Source organism: Salmo trutta, chromosome 1 (assembly GCF_901001165.1).
Source record: "Salmo trutta chromosome 1, fSalTru1.1, whole genome shotgun sequence".
NCBI lineage: Eukaryota > Metazoa > Chordata > Actinopteri > Salmoniformes > Salmonidae > Salmo > Salmo trutta.
Genome location: NC_042957.1, coordinates 5,349,111 through 5,371,819, shown reverse-complemented (window position 1 = coordinate 5,371,819; position 22,709 = coordinate 5,349,111). Strand labels below are relative to the sequence as shown.

The window sequence follows — 22,709 nt, the reverse complement described above, 5'->3', positions numbered from 1 at the left end:
ACAGTACACACAGAAATCATACACACCACTACACACCACAACACACAGTAATCATACACGCCACAACACATCATACACACAGTACACACAGTACACACAGTACACACAGTAATCATACACACCACTACACACAGTACACACAGTAATTATACACACAGTACACACAGTAATTATACACACAGTACACACAGTAATCATACACACAGTACACACAGTACACACAATAATCATACACACAGTACACACAGTACACACAATAATCATACACACAGTACACACAGTACACACAATAATCATACACAGTACACACAGTAATTATACACACCACAACACACAGTACACACAGTAATTATACACACAGTACACACAGTAATCGTACACACAGTAATCATACACACAGTACACACAGTAATCGTACACACAGTAATCATACACACAGTACACACAGTAATCGTACACACCACTACACACAGTACACACAGTAATCATACACACCACTACACACAGTACACACAGAAATCATACACACCACTACACACCACAACACACAGTAATCATACACGCCACAACACATCATACACACAGTACACACAGTACACACAGTAATCATACACACCACTACACACAGTACACACAGTAATTATACACACAGTACACACAGTAATTATACACACAGTACACACAGTACACACAATAATCATACACACAGTACACACAGTACACACAATAATCATACACAGTACACACAGTAATTATACACACCACAACACACAGTACACACAGTAATTATACACACAGTACACACAGTAATTATACACACCACTACACACAGTACACACAGTAATCATACACACACACACAATGTAATTGTACACACACACACACACATCACAACACACAGTACACAAGTCTCTCTCTCACCTGTATGTGGCTTGTTAATGTGGCTTGTTAATGTCACCTGAGACATGAACACACTGCACAAAGAAATCCATAATGTACTGTATTAATGCTGTGGTCAGTGATGATACGGTCTCTCTGTCCTCAGTACGTGTGTGAATGGCTCTTCAGTCACCAACCCAGTCCAGCTTCACCATGGAGACCGGATCCTGTGGGGAAACAACCACTTCTTCAGGTCTGCCTGGTCACTGTGGGGAAGGGTCTGCCTGGTCACGCTGTGGGGAAGGGTCTGCCTGGTCACTGTGGGGAAGGGTCTGCCTGGTCACACTGTGGGGAAGGGTCTGCCTGGTCACACTGTGGGGAAGGGTCTGCCTGGTCACACTGTGGGGAAGGGTCTGCCTGGTCACTGTGGGGAAGGGTCTGCCTGGTCACTGTGGGGAAGGGTCTGCCTGGTCGCTGTGGGGAAGGGTCTGCCTGGTCGCTGTGTGGAAGGGTCTGCCTGGTCGCTGTGGGGAAGGGTCTGCCTGGTCGCTGTGGGGAAGGGTCTGCCTGGTCGCTGTGGGGAAGGGTCTGCCTGGTCGCTGTGGGGAAGGGTCTGCCTGGTCGCTGTGGGGAAGGGTCTGCCTGGTCGCTGTGGGGAAGGGTCTGCCTGGTCGCTGTGGGGAAGGGTCTGCCTGGTCACACTGTGGGGAAGGGTCTGCCTGGTCACACTGTGGGGAAGGGTCTGCCTGGTCACACTGTGGGGGAAGGGTCTGCCTGTCACACTGTGGGGAAGGGTCTGCCTGGTCACACTGTGGGGAAGGGTCTGCCTGGTCACTGTGGGGAAGGGTCTGCCTGGTCACTGTGGGGAAGGGTCTGCCTGGTCGCTGTGGGGAAGGGTCTGCCTGGTCGCTGTGGGGAAGGGGTCTGCCTGGTCGCTGTGGGGAAGGGTCTGCCTGGTCCACTGTGGGGAAGGGTCTGCCTGGTCACACTGTGGGGAAAGGGTCTGCCTGGTCACACTGTGGGGAAGGGTCTGCCTGGTCACACTGTGGGGAAGGGTCTGCCTGGTCCACTGTGGGGAGGGTCTGCCTGAGTCACGTTGCCTGGTCACTGTGGGGGAAGGGTCTGCCTGCTTGCACTGTGGGGAAGGGGTCTGCCTGGTCACGCTGTGGGGAAGGGTCTGACTGGTCACGCTGTGGGAAGGGTCTGCCTGGTCACGCTGTGGGGAAGGGTCTGCCTGGTCACGCTGTGGGGAAGGGTCTGCCTGGTCACGCTGTGGGGAAGGGTCTGCCTGGTCACGCTGTGGGGAAGGGTCTGCCTGGTCACGCTGTGGGGAAGGGTCTGCCTGGTCACGCTGTGGGGAAGGGTCTGCCTGGTCACGCTGTGGGGAAGGGTCTGCCTGGTCACTGCTGTGGGGAGAGGGTCTGCCTGGTCACGCTGTGGGGAAGGGTCTGCCCTGGTCACGCTGTTGGGGAAGGGTCTGCCTGGTCACGCTGTGGGGAAGGGTCCGCCTGGTCACGCTGTGGGGGAAGGGTCTGCCTGGTCGCTGTGGGGAAGGGTCTGCCTGTCGACTGTGGGGAAGGGTCTGCCTGGTCACGCTGTGGGGAAGGGTCTGCCTGGTCACACTGTGGGGAAGGGTCTGCCTGGTCACACTGTGGGGAAGGGTCTGCCTGGTCACGCTGTGGGGAAGGGTCTGCCTGGTCACGCTGTGGGGAAGGGTCTGCCTGGTCACGCTGTGGGGAAGGGTCTGCCTGGTCACACTGTGGGGAAGGGTCTGCCTGGTCACGCTGTGGGGAAGGGTCTGCCTGTTTAAAAAAAACATTGATATGTACTTGAGTGACAGCTGTTATTAATCTGATGTCTGTAAGCATGTCTGAAATGTATACCTCATGATTTCTCTCTCACCCTCTCTTTTTCTCTCTCTCTCCTCATTCCACCCCCCAGGATCAACCTGCCCAGACACCTAGTCCATGCGGGGGGTGAGGATGAGGCGGGTAGTGTGATGAAGAATTGCCTCAGTACTGACCATTTGGAAGTGGACTTTGATACGGTCAGCAATGTGTCCAGTGAGGTCAGCTTTGGCTACGAGTTCGCCCAGACAGAGGTCATGATGAAGGGCATGGGCAGCAACGGTGAGAGGGATGATGTGTATGGGGTCTGATAGAGGGAGAGAACAGTAGTCTAGACAGAGGTCATGATGAAGGGCATGGGAACCAACGGAGTTCCTTTTTTCCCCCTCGTCTTCTGAGGGATACAGAGGAAGAGGTCGTATTCAAAATGAAACACTATTCAACTCGGCAGCCTAGTCAAGGACTTGGTGCTTTCAAAGATCCATTCACTTTTCCCAGCATTCCCTCTCTCTCACTCTCTCCCGCTCTCCCTCCCCCCTCAGACCCCATGCAGTCTGTCCTCCAGACGTTGGAGCGACAGCACGAGGAGGAGAAGAGGACGGCTCTGGAGCGCCAGAGACAGATGTACGAGCAGGAGCTGCAGCAGCTGAGGAAGCGGCTCCCTCCTGCAGAGAAACACACCCTCCTGCTGCAGGGCCCGGGGCCTGCAGGCCTGGAGCCAGCCGGACCCTCAGCAGCAGCAGCATCGATCGCATCATCACCTTGCGCCCAGACACGCATGCGAAGATGGAGCGAGGACAGGTGAGGTGTCAGGATGTCAAAGTCTGAAACCCAAATAGACCTGTATGTCTTGGTACTTTGTCTATCTGGAAACATCACAGACATTTAATTAATTAACCACATTATCATGTGGTACCTGACTACTTTTTCACAATGTTTTGTCCTGTCCTTCTCCATGCCGTTCAGAGAGGCAGTGATGAGGACTCCTCTGTAGATGGGAGGCAGTGATGAGGACTCCTCTGTGGATGGGAGGCAGTGATGAGGACTCCTCTGTGGATGGGAGGCAGTGATGAGGACTCCTCTGTGGATGGGAGGCAGTGATGAGGACTCCTCTGTGGATGGGAGGCAGTGATGAGGACTCCTCTGTGGATGGGAGGCAGTGATGAGGACTCCTCTGTGGATGGGAGGCACGTGATAGTGATGAGGACTCCTCTGTGATGGGAGGCAGTGATGAGGACTCCTCTGTGGATGGGAGGCAGTGATGAGGACTCCTCTGTGGATGGGAGGCAGTGATGAGGACTCCTCTGTGGAGATGGGAGGCAGTGATGAGGACTCCTCTGTGGAGATGGGAGGCAGTGATGAGGACTCCTCTGTGTAGATGAGAGGCAGTGATGAGGACTCCTCTGTGTAGATGAGAGGCAGTGATGAGGACTCCTCTGTGTAGATGAGAGGCAGTGATGAGGACTCCTCTGTGTAGATGAGAGGCAGTGATGAGGACTCCTCTGTGTAGATGAGAGGCAGTGATGAGGACTCCTCTGTGTAGATGGGAGGCAGTGATGAGGACTCCTCTGTGTAGATGGGAGGCAGTGATGAGGACTCCTCTGTGTAGATGAGAGGCAGTGATGAGGACTCCTCTGTGGAGATGGGAGGCAGTGATGAGGACTCCTCTGTGGAGATGGGAGGCAGTGATGAGGACTCCTCTGTGTAGATGGGAGGCAGTGATGAGGACTCCTCTGTGTAGATGAGAGGCAGTGATGAGGACTCCTCTGTGTAGATGGGAGGCAGTGATGAGGACTCCTCTGTGTAGATGAGAGGCAGTGATGAGGACTCCTCTGTGTAGATGGGAGGCAGTGATGAGGACTCCTCTGTGGATATGAGATTATTAAGAGAAAAGATAGTGAGAGCTGATGTTCCAGAAGGCTAGGTCTCCCCCTCCCTCTGTCTCCCCCTCCCTCTGTCTCCCCCCCTCCCCTCCCTCTGTCTCCCCCATCCTCTCCCCCTGTCTCCCCCTCCCCCTGTCTCCCCCTCCCCCTGTCCTCCCCCTCCCTCTGTCTCCCTCTGTCTCCCTCTGTCTCCCCCTGTCTCCCCCCTCCCCCTGTCCTCCCCCCCTCCCTCTGTCTCCCCCTGTCTCCCCCCTCCCTCTGTCTCCCCCTGTCTCCCCCCCTCCCTCTGTCTCCCCCTGTCTCCCCCCTCCCTCTGTCTCCCCCTCCCTCTGTCTCCCCCTCCTCCTCTCCCCCCTCCCTCTGTCTCCCCCCTCCCTCTGTCTCCCTCTGTCTCCCCCCTCCCTCTGTCTCCCTCTGTCTCCCCCCTCCCTCTGTCTCCCTCTGTCTCCCCCCTCCCTCTGTCTCCCTCTGTCTCCCCCCCTCCCTCTGTCTCCCTCTGTCTCCCCCCCTCCCTCTGTCTCCCTCTGTCTCCCCCCTCCCTCTGTCTCCCTCTGTCTCCCCCCTCCCTCTGTCTCCCCCATCCCCTCCCTCTGTCTCCCCCATCCCCTCCCTCTGTCTCCCCCATCCTCTCCCCCTGTCTCCCCCTCCCCCTGTCTCCCCCTCCCTCTGTCTCCCCCTCCCTCTGTCTCCCCCTCCCTCTGTCTCCCTCTGTCTCCCTCTGTCTCCCTCTGTCTCCCCCCTCCCTCTGTCTCCCTCTGTCTCCCCCCTCCCCCTGTCTCCCCCCTCCCCCTGTCTCCCCCCTCCCTCTGTCTCCCCCTCCCTCTGTCTCCCCCCTCCCTCTGTCTCCCCCCTCCCTCTGTCTCCCCCCTCCCTCTGTCTCCCCCCTCCCTCTGTCTCCCCCCTCCCTCTGTCTCCCTCTGTCTCCCCCCTCCCTCTGTCTCCCTCTGTCTCCCCCCTCCCTCTGTCTCCCTCTGTCTCCCCCCTCCCTCTGTCTCCCCCCTCCCTCTGTCCTCCCCCCTCCCTCTGTCTCCCCCTGTCTCCCCCCTCCCTCTGTCTCCCTCCTCCCTCTGTCTCCCCCCTCCCTCTGTCTCCCTCTGTCTCCCCCCTCCCTCTGTCTCTCTCATTTAAAAAAAATAGTTTTATTGGCATGGGAAACGTGTTTACATTGCCAAAGGAAGTGAAATAAACAGTAAACAAAAGTGAGAAGACACAAAATGACAACTAAAACAATTTGAAATTAACAGTAAAAATTGCACTCATAAAGGTTTCCAAAGTGAAGACATTTCAAGTGTTATATTTCATTAATAAGACCCGGGGGGGGGTGTGTATATGGCCAATATACCACGGCTAACGCCTGAATACAGCCCTTAGCCGTGGTATATTGGCAATACACCACAAACCCCAGAGGTGCCTTATTGCTATTATAAACTGGTTATCAATGTAATTAGAGCAGTAAAAATAAATGTTTTGTCATACCCGTGGTATACGGTCTGATATAACATGGCTTTCAGCCAATCAGCATTCAGGGCTCCAACCACCCAGTTCATAATATCAGCTGTGTACAGTAAATAGCAAGGTGCAAATAGTTGTAGTATGGGAAGATAAATACCACCAATATTTATCTATGTATTTACAATGCTTGTCCTCTACTGGTTGGTCTTTTCTCATGGCAACAAGCTCTCTCTCTCTCTCTCGTTATCTCTCTGTCGGTCTGCTATCTCTCTGTCGGTCTGCTATCTCTCTGTCGGTCTGTTATCTCTCTGCTTCCCCCTGTAGAGAGGCCATGATGACTCGTAGCCTGAGACAACAGATCGTCAGAGCTAACCTGCTGGTTCTATTACTAACCCTCTGTGTCTCTCTCTGTGCTGTAGAGAGGCCATGATGACTCGTAGCCTACGTAAACTGAGACAACAGATCGTCAGAGCTAACCTGCTGGTTCTATTACTAACCCTCTGTGTCTCTCTCTGTGCTGTAGAGAGGCCATGATGACTCGTAGCCTACGTAAACTGAGACAACAGATCGTCAGAGCTAACCTGCTGGTTCTATTACTAACCCTCTGTGTCTGTCTCTCTGTGCTGTAGAGAGGCCATGATGACTCGTAGCCTACGTAAACTGAGACAACAGATCGTCAGAGCTAACCTGCTGGTTCTATTACTAACCCTCTGTGTCTCTCTCTGTGCTGTAGAGAGGCCATGATGACTCGTAGCCTACGTAAACTGAGACAACAGATCGTCAGAGCTAACCTGCTGGTTCTATTACTAACCCTCTGTGTCTCTCTCTCTGTGCTGTAGAGAGGCCATGATGACTCGTAGCCTACGTAAACTGAGACAACAGATCGTCAGAGCTAACCTGCTGGTGCAGGAGGCTGGCTTCATAGCTGAGGAACTCAACAAGAGGACGGAGTACCTGGTCACACTGCAAATACCTGCTGCTAACCTCAACGCCAACCGGAAGGTTGGTGTCGGGTGTGTGTGTGTGGCTGCGTGATGATAACATTATCAGCTTTACATACAGTGCAGTGTGTGTCAATGTTTGTCCACTGAGGGGTGTGTGTGTGTGTGTGTTTGTGTGTGTGTGTGTGTGTGTGTTTACATGATTAAAACAGTGTGCCTACCAAAACAGCACCGTCAAGTCTGGTCTACATTGAGCACCTGTGAGGTGTTGGCCCCTTGCCATGTGTGTTTAGTTTAGGCGGTGCTGAGTGAGCCTGTGGTGCAGGACAGCGTGAGGTGGTGCTGTGTGAGCCTGTGGTGCAGGACAGCGTGAGGTGGTGCTGTGTGAGCCTGTGGTGCAGGACAGCGTGAGGTGGTGCAGAGGAGCCTGTGGTGCAGGACAGCTTGAGACGGTGCTGAGTGAGCCTGTGGTGCAGGACAGCGTGAGGTAGTGCTGAGTGAGCCTGTGGTGCAGGACTGCGTGAGGCGGTGCTGAGTGAGCCTGTGGTGCAGGACAGCGTGAGGCGGTGCTGAGTGAGCCTGTGGTGCAGGACAGCGTGAGGCGGTGCTGAGTGAGCCTGTGGTGCAGGACTGCGTGAGGCGGTGCTGAGTGAGCCTGTGGTGCAGGACAGCGTGAGGCGGTGCTGAGTGAGCCTGTGGTGCAGGACAGTGTGAGGCGGTGCTGAGGAGCCTGTGGTGCAGGACAGCGTGAGGCGGTGCTGAGGAGCCAGTGGTGCAGGACAGTGTGATGCGGTGCTGAGTGAGCCTGTGGTGCAGGACAGCGTGAGGCGGTGCTGAGTGAGCCTGTGGTGCAGGACAGCGTGAGGCGGTGCTGAGTGAGCCTGTGGTGCAGGACAGCGTGAGGCGGTGCTGTGTGAGCCTGTGGTGCAGGACTGCGTGAGGCGGTGCTGAGTGAGCCTGTGGTGCAGGACAGCGTGAGGCGGTGCTGTGTGAGCCTGTGGTGCAGGACTGCGTGAGGCGGTGCTGAGTGAGCCTGTGGTGCAGGACAGTGTGAGGCGGTGCTGAGTGAGCCTGTGGTGCAGGACAGTGTGAGGCGGTGCTGAGGAGCCAGTGGTTCCAGGGCGTAAGGGTGAAGAGAAGCATACAGTTGAAGTTTACATACACCTTAGCCAAATACATTTTAACTCAGTTTTAAACAATTTCTGACATTTAATCCTAGTACAAAGTCCCTGTCTTAGGTCAGTTAGGATCACCACTTTATTTTAAGAATGTGAAATGTCAGAATAATAGTTGAGAGAATGATTGATTTATTTCAGCTTTTATTTCTTTCATCACATTCCCAGTGGGTCAGAAGTTTACATACACTCAATTAGTATTTGGTAGCATTGCCTTTAAATTGTTTAACTTGGGTCAAACATTTCAGGTAGCCTTCCACAAGCTTCCCACAATAAGTTGGGTGAATTTTGTTCCATTTCTCCTGACAGAGCTGGTATAACTGAGTCAGGTTTGTAGGCCTCCTTGCTCGCACACACTTTTTCAGTTCTGCCCACAAATTTTCTATGGGATGAGGTCAGGGCTTTGTGATTGCCACTCCAATACCTTGACTTTGTTGTCCTTAAGCCATTTTGCCACAATTTTGGAAGTATGTTTGGGGTCATTGTCCATTTGGAAGACCGATTTGCAACCAAGCTTTAACTTCCTGACTGATGTCTTGAGATGTTGCTTTAATATATACACATAATTTTCCTCCCTCATGATGCCATCTATTTTGTGAAGGGCACCAGTCCCTCATGCAGCAAAGCACCCCCACAACATGATGCTGCCACCCCCGTGCTTCACGGTTGGGATGGTGTTTTCGGCTTGCAAGCCTCCCCCCTTTTTCTCCAAACAGATGGTCATTATGGCCAAACAGTTCTATTTTTGTTTCATCAGACTAGAGGACATTTCTCCAAAAAGTACGATCTTTGTCCCCATGTGCATTTGCAAACCGTAGTCTGGCTTTTTAATGGCGGTTTTGGAGCAGTGGCTTCTTCCTTGCTGAGCGGCCTTTCAGGTTATGTCGATATAGGACTCGTTTTACTGTGGATATAGATACTTTTGTACCTGTTTCCTCCAGCATCTTCACAAGGTCCTTTGCTGTTCTGGGATTGATTTGTACTTTTCACACCAAAGTACGTTCATCTCTAGGAGACAGAACACGTCTCCTTCCTGAGCGGTATGATGGCTGCGTGGTCCCATGGTGTTTATACTTGCGTACTATTAGATTAACGTGGTACTTTCAGGTATTTTGAAATTGCTCCAAAGGATGAACCAGACTTGTGGAGGTCTACAATTTTTCTTAGGTCATGGCTGGTTTCTTTTGATTTTCCTATGATGTTAAGCAAAGAGGCACTGAGTTTGAAGGTAGGCCTTGAAATACATCCACAGGTACACCTCCACTTGACTCAAATTATGTCAATTAGCCTATCAGAAGCTTCTAAAGCCATGACATCATTTTCTGGAATTTTCCAAGCTGTTTAAAGGGACAGTCAACTTAGTGTATGTAAACTTCTGACCCACTGGAATTGTGATACAGTGAATTAGAAGTGAAATAATCTGTCTGTAAACAATTGTTGGAAAAATTACTTGTGTCATGCACAAAGTAGATGTCCTAACTGACTTGCCAAAACTATAGTTTGTTAACAAGAAATTTGTGGAGTGGTTGAAAAAACGAGTTTTAATGACTCCAACGTAAGTGTATGTAAACTTCTGACTTCAACTGCATAGACACACACTAACACTTTCTTCTCTCTCTCACTCTCTCCCCCCTCCCTCTCTCTCTCTTCCCCTCTCTCTCTTTCCCTCTACAGCGTGATGCGGTGCTAAGTGAGCCCGCGGTGCAGGTGAGACGGAAGGGTAAAGGGAAACAGATCTGGGCTCTGGAGAAGATGGAGAACAGACTGGTGGACATGAGAGAACTGTACCAGGAGTGGAAAGACTACGACGAAGACAACCCTGTGAGTTTACATCCCAGTGTGTCTCCCTTTCTCTCCCCTTCCCTCACCCTCCTGTCTCCCTCTCTCCCTCCTACCCTCACCCTCCTGTCTCCCTCTCTCCCCTTCCCTCACCCTCCTGTCTCCCTCTCTCCCTCCTACCCTCACCCTCCTGTCTCCCTCTCTCCCCTTCCCTCACCCTCCTGTCTCCCTCTCTCCCTCCTACCCTCACCCTCCTGTCTCCCTCTCTCCCCTTCCCTCACCCTCCTGTCTCCCTCTCTCCCTCCTACCCTCACCCTCCTGTCTCCCTCTCTCCCCTTCCCTCACCCTCCTGTCTCCCTCTCTCCCTCCTACCCTCACCCTCCTGTCTCCCTCTCTCCCTCCTACCCTCACCCCGTATCCCTGTCTCATCTCCCCTTACCCCCTTGTCTTCCTCCCTCCCCCTTTCCTCACCCCGTCTCCCTTTCCCTCCCCCTTTCCTCACCCCGTCTCCCTTTCCTCACCCCATGCATCCACCTTTCCTCACCCCGTCTCCCTTTCCCTCCCCCTTTCCTCACCCCGTCTCCCTTTCCCTCCCCCTTTCCTCACCCCGTCTCCCTTTCCCTCCCCCCTTTCCTCACCCCGTCTCCCTTTCCCTCCCCCTTTCCTCACCCCGTCTCCCTTTCCCTCCCCCTTTCCTCACCCCGTCTCCCTTTCCCTCCCCCTTTCCTCACCCCGGCTCCCTTTCCCTCCCCTTTCCTCACCCCGTCTCCCTTTCCCTCCACCTTTCCCTCACCCCGTCTCCCTTTCCCTCCCCCTTTCCTCACCCCGTCTCCCTTTCCCTCCCCCTTTCCTCACCCCGTCTCCCTTTCCCTCCCCCTTCCTCACCCCGTCTCCCTTTCCCTCCCCCTTTCCCTCACCCCGTCTCCCTTTCCCTCCCCCTTTCCTCACCCCGTCTCCCTGTCCCTCCCCCTTTCCTCACCCCGTCTCCCTTTCCCTCCCCCTTTCCTCACCCCTTCTCCCCCGTCTCCCTTTCCTCCCCCTTTCCTCACCCCGTCTCCCTTTCTCCCTCCCCTTTCCTCCCCCTTCTCCCTCCACCCCGTCCTCCCCCCTTCTCCCCCCGCCCTCCCCCCTTTCCTCACCCCGTCTCCCTTTCCCTCCCCCTTTCCTCACCTCCCCGTCTCCCTTTCCCTCCCCCTTTCCTCACCCCGTCTCCCTTTCCCTCCCCCTTTCCTCACCCCGTCTCCCTTTCCCTCCCCCTTTCCTCACCCCGTCTCCCTTTCCCTCCCCCTTTCCTCACCCCGTCTCCCTTTCCTTCCCTCCCCTTTCCTCACCCCGTCTCCCTTTCCCTCCCCCTTTCCTCACCCCGTCTCCCTTTACACTCCCCCTTCCTCACACCGTCTCCCTTTCTCTCCCACATTTCCTCACCCCGTCTCCCTTTCCCTCCCCCTTTCCTCACCCCGTCTCCCTTTCTCTCCCCCTTTCCTCACCCCGTCTCCCTTTCCCTCCCCCTTTCCCCCCCCCCCCCCCCCCGTCTCCCTCTCTCCCCTGGTCTCTGTCTAGGTGATGCGTTCCTACTTCAAGCGTGCTGACCCGTTCTTCGACGAGCAGGAGAACCACAGTCTGATAGGAGTGGCCAACGTGTTTCTGGCCTGTCTCTTCTACGACGTCAAGCTGCAGTACGCTGTACCCATCATCAACCAGAAGGGAGAGGTACGGCAGTGTGTGTGTGTGTGTGTGTGTGTGTGTTCGTGTTCTACAAAGTCGAGCTGCAGTACGCTGTACCCATCAACCAGAAGGGAGAGGTACGGCCGTGTGTGTGGGTTTGACTGAGATGTCTGTCTCCCTGTTAGGTTGCAGGGCGTCTACATGTGGAGGTGTGGCGAGGGAACGATGGGCTGGAGAAAGTAGAGACCAGCCAGACCAGTCCAGATGGCGAGACACAGGAACGTAAAATGGAGTGTGTGGTAAGAGATGACATCAGCTCCTGAAACGCATAGATGGACATCAGACACACTGAAATGTCAGGTCCTGAAACATATTCAGTGAGGGGAAAAAGTATTTGATCCCCTGCTGATTTTGTACGTTTGCCCACTGACAAAGAAATGATCAGTCTATAATTTTAATGGTAGGTTTATTTGAACAGTGAGAGACAGAATAACAACATAAAAATCCAGAAAAACGCATGCGAAAAATGATATAAATTGATTTGCCTTTTAATGAGGGAAATAAGTATTTCCCTTTCTCCTCTCCCTCTCTCTCTTCCCTTCTCCTCCTCTCTCCCTGTCTCCTCCCTTCTCTCTCTCTCTCTCTCTCCCTCTCTCCCTCTCTCTCTGTCTCTCCCTCTCTCTCTGTCTCTCCCTCTCTGTCTCCAGGTGAGGATCCTGCAGGCTACAGGTCTTCCTCGTCACCTGTGTGAATTTGTGTTCTGCCAGTACCATTTCTGGGGGCAGGATGAACCTGTGTTCATCGCCCCGGAGGTGGAGCGCCCTCCCCCCTCAGCCACCAGCAGAGATCCCCTCTGCACCGTACTTTTTGACAGTAGCAAGGTGGGACAATGGAGTCAGGGCTGGATTACTGAACGGGCACGCAGGGCATGTGCCCTGGGGGGCCCTGGGGACCCCCCAGATATTATATAAACATGTCATAAGCCATGGCAAAATGTGTAGAATTGCAGAAAGTTTGCTTTAAAACTGCAAAATGTTCTCTCGGCCTCATGGTAAAATTTTATAGAATTGCAGGAAGTTTGCCACCCTCCTGGAGGTAGGTACCCCGGGGCCCCGGATGTGGTAGTCCGGCCCTGAATGGGGTAGTCATTAGCCACATATGCCGAGGTTTGAAGGCCTTTCTATATGTCCTTTTCTGTGTTTTTATTAGCTAAAGAGGAGTCTCTCACCACGTGACTATAACTACTGTTCCCTGAACAGTACAACTTCGGTTGAAGGATCTATAATCACGCCTGACAAGGCCAATGAAATACCCGTCTCGCTTCCACAGTTGATAAGCCTGAGGCTCGGATTCATTCCTTCAACTTAACACCGCTCTTCACTGAGCCTAGGGTAACAGAGTGGGCTACAGAGGGGGATTTAAACATGAACAAGCTTCCGAACTAAGTTTTGCTGGATGAAGCCTGTTCTCTTGTGGACGCAGGGCTCCGGCAATGCCTGACGTAGCACTCCGAACGTGGAGGCACTGACGTCACAATAATGTTTTTTTTTTTTGTGGAGGGGCTCACCACTCACTCAGACCTGGGCTGAAGCCCCTTGCTCTGAGGCTCGGAGGTTGCTTCTTCATCGGAGGTGCAGCAAGCCCCGCTTCCTCTGCCTTCCTCCGACTTCTTGCGACTTCCTCCGACTCCAGGAATTGGAAATAGGAATGAGAGTGCCGTAATGCCGGGAGAAAGCTAGTAAGCTTAACCAACAATGCAGTTCAAGAAATAGTTCAGAGAAATATTTACTAAATAAACTAAAGTAAAAACTAAAGTAATACAATAACGAGGCTATATACAGGGGGTACCGGGTGTGTGTAGGTAATCATTCAGACAGGTTACCTGGGAACAGGGACTATGGTGGTCTGCTTGAAACATAGGTATTACAGACTCAAGTCAGGGAGAGGTTGAAAATGTAATTGAAGACACTTGCCGGTTGGTCCGCGCATGCTTTGAGTACACGTCCTGGTAATTAATCTGGCCCCGCGGCTTTGTGAATGTTGACAGATGCAGGCATGCGTAATAGGATTTTTTTATTGTACCCAAATTACGGCGTGCAAAGGACGAAGACCAAACAAACACTAAACAAAAACCCAAACAGAAGAGCGAGGAGTACCTCGAATAAATAACACACGCGCACAATGATTAACACACAGGACGAGACCCGTAATCATCTGTACAATCCACAAGGGCACAAAAGCCCAAAACACACAGCACAGGTACTCACACGCACCAACAGACATTGTAACAATAATCGACAAGACCATGTAAACCAAAGGGCACAGATATACAAATACTAATCAGTGGGAATAGGGGACAGGTGTGCGTGATGAAATTTCCGGAGGGATCCGTGACAAGGGTGATTACACAGTTGTCCGGAACAGCTGGTGCTCTCATGCATGCTTCAGTGTTGCTTGCCTCGAAGCGAACATAAAAAGCATTTAGCTCGTCTTGTAGGCTCGCATCACTGGGCAGCTCGCGGCTGTTTCCCTTTGTTGTCTGTAATAGTGTGCAAGCCCTGCCACATCCGATGAGCATCAGAACCTTTGCCTGTTTGATGGTTCTTCTGAGGGTGTAGTGGGATTTCTTATAAGCAGTCGGATTAGTGTCTCGCTCCTTGAAAGCAGCAGCTCTAGCCTTTAGCTCAGTGCGGATGTTACCTGTCATCCATGGCTTCTGGTTTGGATATGTACGTACGGTCGCTGTGGGGACATCGTCGTCGATGCAGTTATTGATGAAGCCAGTGACTGAGGTGGTGTACTCCTCAACACCATTAAATGAATCCCGGAACATATTCCAGTCCGTGCTAGCAAAACTGTCCTGTAGCGTAGCATCCGCGTCAGCTGACCACCTCTGTATTGATCAAGTCTCTGGTACTTCCAGCTTTAGTTTTTGCTTGTAAGCAGGAATCAGGGGGATAGAATTATGGTCAGATTTTCCAAATGGAGGGCGAGGGAGAGCTTTGTACGCGTCTCTGTGTGGAGTAAAGGTAGTCAAGTTTTTTTCTCCTCTGGTTGCAATGTGACATGCTGGTAAAAATTAGGTAAAACGGATTTAAGTTTGCCTGCATTAAAGTCTGCGGCCACTAGGAGTGTTGCTTCTGGATGAGCATTTTCTTGTTGGCTTATGGCCTTATACAGCTGGTTGAGTGCAGTCTTAGTGCCAGCATCAGTTTGTGGTGGTAAATAGACAGCTCCGAATAATATAGATGAGAACTCTCTTGGTAGATGGTGTGATCTACAGCTTATCATGAGGTACTCTACCTCAGGCGAGCAATACCTCGAGACCTCTTTAATATTAGACATGGAGCACCAGCAGTTATTGACAAATAGACACACCACCCGCCCCTCATCTTACCAGATGTACAGTTGTAGTCGGAAGTTTACATACACTTAGGTTGGAGTCATTAAAATTCGTTTGAAAACCACTCCACAAATTTCTTGTTAACAAACTATAGTTTTGGCTTGTTGGTTAGGACATCTACTTTGTGCATGACACAAGTAATTTTTCCAACAATTGTTTACAGACAGATTATTTCACTTATAATTAACTGTATCACAATTCCAGTGGGTCAGAAGTTTACATACACTAAGTTGACTGTGCCTTTAAACAGCTTGGAAAATTCCTGAAAATGATGTCATGGCTTTAGAAGCTTCTGATAGGCTAATTGACATAATTTGAGTCAATTGGAGGTGTACCTGTGGATGTATTTCAAAGCCTACCTTCAAACTCAGTGCCCCTTTGCTTGACATCATTGGAAAATCAAAAGAAATCAGGCCAAAAAATTGTAGACCTCCACAAGTCTGGTTCATTCTTGGGAGCAATTTCCAAACGCCTGAAGGTACCACGTTCATCTGTACAAACAACAGTACGCAAGTATAAACACCATTGGACCACTCAGCCGTCATACCGCTCAGGAAGGAGACGCGTTCTGTCTCCTAGAGATGAACGGACTTTTGTGTGAAAAGTGCAAATCAATCCCAGAACAACAGCAAAAGACCTTGTGAAGATGCTGGAGGAAACAGGTACAAAAGTTTCTATCCACAGTAAAACGAGTCCTATATTGACATAACCTGAAAGGCCGCTCATTTTATATCGCTATTTCGGACTTTCGTGTCGCACCTGCCTGGTTGAAATATGTTTTTCATGTGTTTGTATGCAGGGCGCTGTCCTCAGATAATCGCGTGGTTTGCTTTAAAGCCTTTTTGAAATCTGAGACCGCGGCTGGATTAACAAGAAGTTAAGCTTTATTTTGATGTATTACACTTGTGATTTTATGAAAGAAAAATATTTATAATACTGTAGTTTGAATTTCGCGCACTGTAATTTCACCGGATGTTGGCCAGGTGGGACGCTACCGTCCCACCTGTCCATAAGAAGTTAAACAATTTAAAGGCAATGCTACCAAATACTAATTCAGTGTATGCAAACTTCTGACCCACTGGGAATGTGATGAATGAAATTAAAGCTGAAATAAATCATTCTCTCTACTATTATTTTGACATTTCACTTTCTTAAAATATAGTGGTGATCCCAACTGACCTAAAACAGGGATTGTTTATTAGGATTAAATGTCAGGAATTGTGAAAAACTGTGTTTAAATATATTTGGCTAAGGTGTATGTAAACTTCCGACTTCAACTGTAGCTGCTCTGTCTTGCCGACTCACCGAAAATCCAGCCAGCTCTATATTATCCGTGTCGTCGTTCAGCCACGACTCGGTGAAACATAAGATATTACAGTTTTTATTGTCCCGTTGGTAGGATGGTTCTCAATCATATATCATCCATTTTGTTTTTCAATGATTCCACGTTGGACAATAGTACAGATGGTAGTGGTGGTTTACTCACTCGCCTATGAATTCTCCCAAGGCACTCACGACCTCCGCCCTGTGTACCTCCGTCTTTTCTTCACGCGAATGACAGGGATTTTGGCCTGGTCTCGAGAAAGCAGTATATCCTTGGCGTCGGACTCGTTAAATAAATAATCTTCATCCAGTTCGAGATGAGTAATCGCTGTTCTGATATCCAGAAGCTCTTTTCGGTCATAAGACTTAGACTGTAGCAGCAATATTATGTACAAAATTAAGTTACAAACAATGCAACCACAAAAACAAAATAACGAAATAATACAGTTGGTTAGGAGCCCATAAAACGGCAGCCATCGCCAAGTTTCCAGGATTTTGCAAACCTACCCAGAGTAAAGCATGATGTGTAGAACAGTAGCCATGCAATGTTTGTGTGTCTGTACGTGTTTGTTCCCAGGAGCTGGAGGTGTGCGTGTCTGAGGAGTTTGTGGAGTTTGTGGCGGAGGGGGCAGTGGCCATCGAGGTGTTCGGACATAAACAGGTGAACCACCGCAGGAACCTGGCTCTCTGGGACCTGGGGGTCATTCAGGCCAAGACACGAACCCTCAGAGAGAGGTGAGATCTAGTAGGAGATTAGGAGTTTACCGGTGTAGATGGGACATATGGGTTGGTGTGTACTTGGTTGTATTCACTAGAACCCAAGTGGATGATACGAGGAGGGACTACCTGGACTTGTTCAATACGAAACTCTATTTTTCATTGCGAAACGTGTTCCGATTGCAAAATGTTTTGCTAAGTGGGCACTAATCAACACAACTCCGGTGTAATGACTGGTCTGGTCTGGTATAATGACTGGTCTGGTATAATGACTGGTCTGGTATAATGACTGGTCTGGTGTAATGACTGGTCTGGTGTAATGACTGGTCTGGTGTAATGACTGGTCTGGTGTAATGACTGGTCTGGTCTGGTATAATGACTGGTCTGGTATAATGACTGGTCTGGTCTGGTATAATGACTGGTCTGGTCTGGTATAATGACTGGTCTGGTCTGGTATAATGACTGGTCTGGTCTGGTATAATGACTGGTCTGGTCTGGTATAATGACTGGTCTGGTCTGGTATAATGACTGGTCTGGTCTGGTATAGTGACTGGTCTGGTCTGGTATAGTGACTGGTCTGGTCTGGTATAGTGACTGGTCTGGTCTGGTATAGTGACTGGTCTGGTCTGGTATAGTGACTGGTCTGGTCTGGTATAATGACTGGTCTGGTCTGGTATAATGACTGGTCTGGTCTGGTATAATGACTGGTCTGGTCTGGTATAATGACTGGTCTGGTCTGGTATAATGACTGGTCTGGTCTGGTATAATGACTGGTCTGGTCTGGTATAATGACTGGTCTGGTCTGGTATAATGACTGGTCTGGTCTGGTATAATGACTGGTCTGGTCTGGTATAATGACTGGTCTGGTCTGGTATAATGACTGGTCTGGTCTGGTATAATGACTGGTCTGGTATAATGTCTGGTCTAGTATAATGTCTGGTTCTGGTATAATGTCTGGTCTAGTATAATGTCTGGTCTGGTATAATGACTGGTATAATGACTGGTCTGGTATAATGTCTGGTATAATGACTGGTCTGGTATAATGTCTGGTATAATGACTGGTCTGGTATAATGTCTGGTCTGGTATAATGTCTGGTATAATGTCTGGTCTGGTATAATGTCTGGTATAATGTCTGGTCTGGTATAATGTCTGGTCTAGTATAATGTCTGGTTCTGGTATAATGTCTGGTTCTGGTATAATGACTGGTTCTGGTATAATGTCTGGTATAATGACTGGTTCTGGTATAATGACTGGTCTGGTGTAATGACTGGTCTGGTGTAATGACTGGTCTGGTGTAATGACTGGTCTGGTGTAATGACTGGTCTGGTGTAATGACTGGTCTGGTGTAATGACTGGTCTGGTGTAATGACTGGTCTGGTGTAATGACTGGTCTGGTGTAATGACTGGTCTGGTGTAATGACTGGTCTGGTGTAATGACTGGTCTGGTGTAATGTCTGGTATAATGTCTGGTCTGGTATAATGTCTGGTCTGGTATAATGTCTGGTCTGGTATAATGACTGGTCTGGTTCTGGTATAATGACTGGTCTGGTATAATGTCTGGTATAATGACTGGTCTGGTATAATGACTGGTCTGGTCTGGTATAATGACTGGTATAATGACTGGACTGGTATAATGACTGGTACTGGTATAATGACTGGTACTGGTATAATGACTGGTACTGGTATAATGACTGGTACTGGTATAATGACTGGTACTGGTATAATGACTGGTACTGGTATAATGACTGGTCTGGTATAATGACTGGTCTGGTATAATGACTGGTCTGGTATAATGTCTGGTCTGGTATAATGTCTGGTATAATGTCTGGTCTGGTATAATGACTGGTCTGGTATAATGTCTGGCCTGGTATAATGTCTGGTATAATGTCTGGTCTGGTATAATGTCTGGTCTGGTATAATGTCTAGTTCTGGTATAATGTCTGGTTCTGGTGTAATGACTGGTTCTGGTGTAATGACTGGTTCTGGTGTAATGACTGGTTCTGGTGTAATGACTGGTTCTGGTGTAATGACTGGTTCTGGTGTAATGACTGGTTCTGGTGTAATGACTGGTCTGGTGTAATGACTGGTCTGGTATAATGACTGGTCTGGTATAATAATGACTGGTCTGACTGGTCTGGTATAATGACTGATTCTGGTATAATGACTGATTCTGGTATAATGTCTGGTTCTGGTATAATGTCTGGTCTAGTATAATGACTGGTATAATGACTGGTCTGGTATAATGTCTGGTCTAGTATAATGTCTGGTCTAGTATAATGTCTGGTCTAGTATAATGTCTGGTTCTGGTATAATGACTGGTTCTGGTATAATGACTGGTTCTGGTATAATGACTGGTCTGGTCTGGTATAATGACTGGTCTGGTATAATGACTGGTCTGGTATAATGACTGGTCTGGTCTGGTATAATGACTGGTATAATGACTGGACTGGTATAATGACTGGACTGGTATAATGACTGGACTGGTATAATGACTGGACTGATATAATGACTGGACTGATATAATGACTGGACTGATATAATGACTGGTCTGGTATAATGACTGGTCTGGTATAATGACTGGTCTGGTATAATGACTGGTCTGGTCTGGTATAATGACTGGTCTGGTATAATGACTGGTCTGGTCTGGTATAATGACTGGTCTGGTCTGGTATAATGACTGGTCTGGTCTGGTATAATGACTGGTCTGGTCTGGTATAATGACTGGTCTGGTCTGGTATAATGACTGGTCTGGTCTGGTATAATGACTGGTCTGGTATAATGTCTGGTTCTGGTATAATGTCTGGTCTAGTATAATGTCTGGTTCTGGTATAATGTCTGGTCTAGTATAATGTCTGGTCTGGTATAATGACTGGTATAATGACTGGTCTGGTATAATGTCTGGTATAATGACTGGTCTGGTATAATGTCTGGTATAATGACTGGTCTGGTATAATGTCTGGTATAATGACTGGTCTGGTATAATGTCTGGTATAATGACTGGTATAATGACTGGTCTGGTATAATGTCTGGTATAATGACTGGTCTGGTATAATGACTGGTATAATGACTGGTCTGGTATAATGTCTGGTATAATGACTGGTCTGGTATAATGTCTGGTATAATGACTGGTCTGGTATAATGTCTGGTCTGGTATAATGTCTGGTATAATGTCTGGTCTGGTATAATGTCTGGTATAATGTCTGGTCTGGTATAATGTCTGGTCTAGTATAATGTCTGGTTCTGGTATAATGTCTGGTTCTGGTATAATGACTGGTTCTGGTATAATGTCTGGTATAATGACTGGTTCTGGTATAATGACTGGTCTGGTGTAATGACTGGTCTGGTGTAATGACTGGTCTGGTGTAATGACTGGTCTGGTGTAGTGACTGGTCTGGTGTAATGACTGGTCTGGTGTAATGACTGGTCTGGTGTAATGACTGGTCTGGTGTAATGACTGGTCTGGTATAATGTCTGGTCTGGTATAATGTCTGGTCTGGTATAATGTCTGGTCTGGTATAATGACTGGTCTGGTTCTGGTATAATGACTGGTCTGGTATAATGTCTGGTATAATGACTGGTCTGGTCTGGTATAATGACTGGTATAATGACTGGACTGGTATAATGACTGGACTGGTATAATGACTGGACTGGTATAATGACTGGACTGGTATAATGACTGGTCTGGTATAATGACTGGTCTGGTATAATGACTGGTCTGGTATAATGACTGGTCTGGTATAATGACTGGTACTGGTATAATGACTGGTACTGGTATAATGACTGGTCTGGTATAATGACTGGTCTGGTATAATGACTGGTCTGGTATAATGTCTGGTCTGGTATAATGTCTGGTCTGGTATAATGACTGGTCTGGTATAATGTCTGGCCTGGTATAATGTCTGGTTCTGGTATAATGTCTGGTATAATGTCTGGTCTGGTATAATGTCTGGTCTGGTATAATGTCTAGTTCTGGTGTAATGACTGGTTCTGGTATAATGACTGGTTCTGGTATAATGTCTGGTTCTGGTGTAATGACTGGTCTGGTGTAATGACTGGTCTGGTGTAATGACTGGTCTGGTGTAATGACTGGTCTGGTGTAATGACTGGTCTGGTATAATGACTGGTCTGGTATAATGACTGGTCTGGTATAATAATGACTGGTCTGACTGGTCTGGTATAATGACTGATTCTGGTATAATGACTGATTCTGGTATAATGTCTGGTTCTGGTATAATGTCTGGTCTAGTATAATGACTGGTATATTGACTGGTCTGGTATAATGACTGGTCTGGTATAATGACTGGTCTGGTATAACGACTGGTCTGGTATAACGACTGGTCTGGTATAACGACTGGTCTGGTATAATGTCTGGTATAATGACTGGTCTGGTATAATGACTGGTCTGGTATAATGACTGGTCTGGTATAATGACTGGTCTGGTATAATGACTGGTCTGGTATAATGTCTGTTCTGGTATAATGTCTGGTATAATGACTGGTCTGGTATAATGACTGGTCTGGTATAATGACTGGTCTGGTATAATGACTGGTCTGGTATAATGACTGGTCTGGTATAATGACTGGTCTGGTATAATGTCTGTTCTGGTATAATGTCTGGTATAATGTCTGGTCTGGTATAATGACTGGTCTGGTATAATGACTGGTCTGGTATAATGACTGGTCTGGTATAATGACTGGTCTGGTATAATGACTGTTCTGGTATAATGACTGTTCTGGTATAATGACTGGTCTGGTATAATGACTGGTCTGGTATAATGACTGGTCTGGTATAATGACTGGTCTGGTCTGGTATACTGACTGGTCTGGTCTGGTATAATGACTGGTCTGGTCTGGTATAATGACTGGTCTGGTCTGGTATAATGACTGGTCTGGTCTGGTATAATGACTGGTCTGGTCTGGTATAATGACTGGTCTGGTATAATGACTGGTCTGGTATAATGACTGGTCTGGTATAATGTCTGGTCTGGTTCTGGTATAATGTCTGGTGTAATGACTGGTCTGGTATAATGTCTGGTATAATGACTGGTCTGGTTCTGGTATAATGTCTGGTCTGGTTCTGGTATAATGTCTGGTTCTGGTATAATGTCGGGTCTGGTTCTGGTATAATGTCTGGTCTGGTTCTGGTATAATGTCTGGTCTGGTTCTGGTATAATGTCTGGTCTGGTATAATGTCTGGTCTGGTTCTGGTATAATGTCTGGTCTGGTATAATGTCTGGTCTGGTATAATGTCTGGTCTGGTATAATGTCTGGTCTGGTATAATGACTGGTCTGGTATAATGACTGGGTCTAGTATAATGACTGGTCTGGTATAATGACTGGTCTGGTATAATGTCTGGTCTGGTATAATGTCTGGTCTGGTATAATGTCTGGTTCTGGTATAATGACTGGTCTGGTATAATGACTGGTCTGGTATAATGACTGGTCTGGTATAATGACTGGTCTGGTTCTGGTATAATGACTGGTCTGGTATAATGACTGGTCTGGTTCTGGTATAATGACTGGTCTGGTATAATGACTGGTCTGGTATAATGACTGGTCTGGTTCTGGTATAATGACTGGTCTGGTATAATGACTGGTCTGGTTCTGGTATAATGGCTGGTCTGGTTCTGGTATAATGACTGGTC

At 48.9% G+C, this 22,709-nt stretch overlaps 1 protein-coding gene across 1 annotated transcript in view; it reads left to right on the top strand.

Moving 5' to 3' along the window:
• LOC115153057 (kinesin-like protein KIF13B) overlaps positions 1 to 22,709 on the top strand; it is a 96,194-nt gene that overhangs the window by 48,395 nt on the left and 25,090 nt on the right. The window contains exons 17-25 of the mRNA XM_029698135.1: positions 1,046 to 1,132; positions 2,821 to 3,008; positions 3,269 to 3,527; positions 6,901 to 7,063; positions 9,852 to 9,998; positions 11,517 to 11,666; positions 11,807 to 11,920; positions 12,329 to 12,502; positions 16,925 to 17,082. Of these exons, the coding sequence (XP_029553995.1) occupies positions 1,046 to 1,132; positions 2,821 to 3,008; positions 3,269 to 3,527; positions 6,901 to 7,063; positions 9,852 to 9,998; positions 11,517 to 11,666; positions 11,807 to 11,920; positions 12,329 to 12,502; positions 16,925 to 17,082 (1,440 nt within the window). The remainder of the gene's footprint in view (positions 1 to 1,045; positions 1,133 to 2,820; positions 3,009 to 3,268; positions 3,528 to 6,900; positions 7,064 to 9,851; positions 9,999 to 11,516; positions 11,667 to 11,806; positions 11,921 to 12,328; positions 12,503 to 16,924; positions 17,083 to 22,709) is intronic.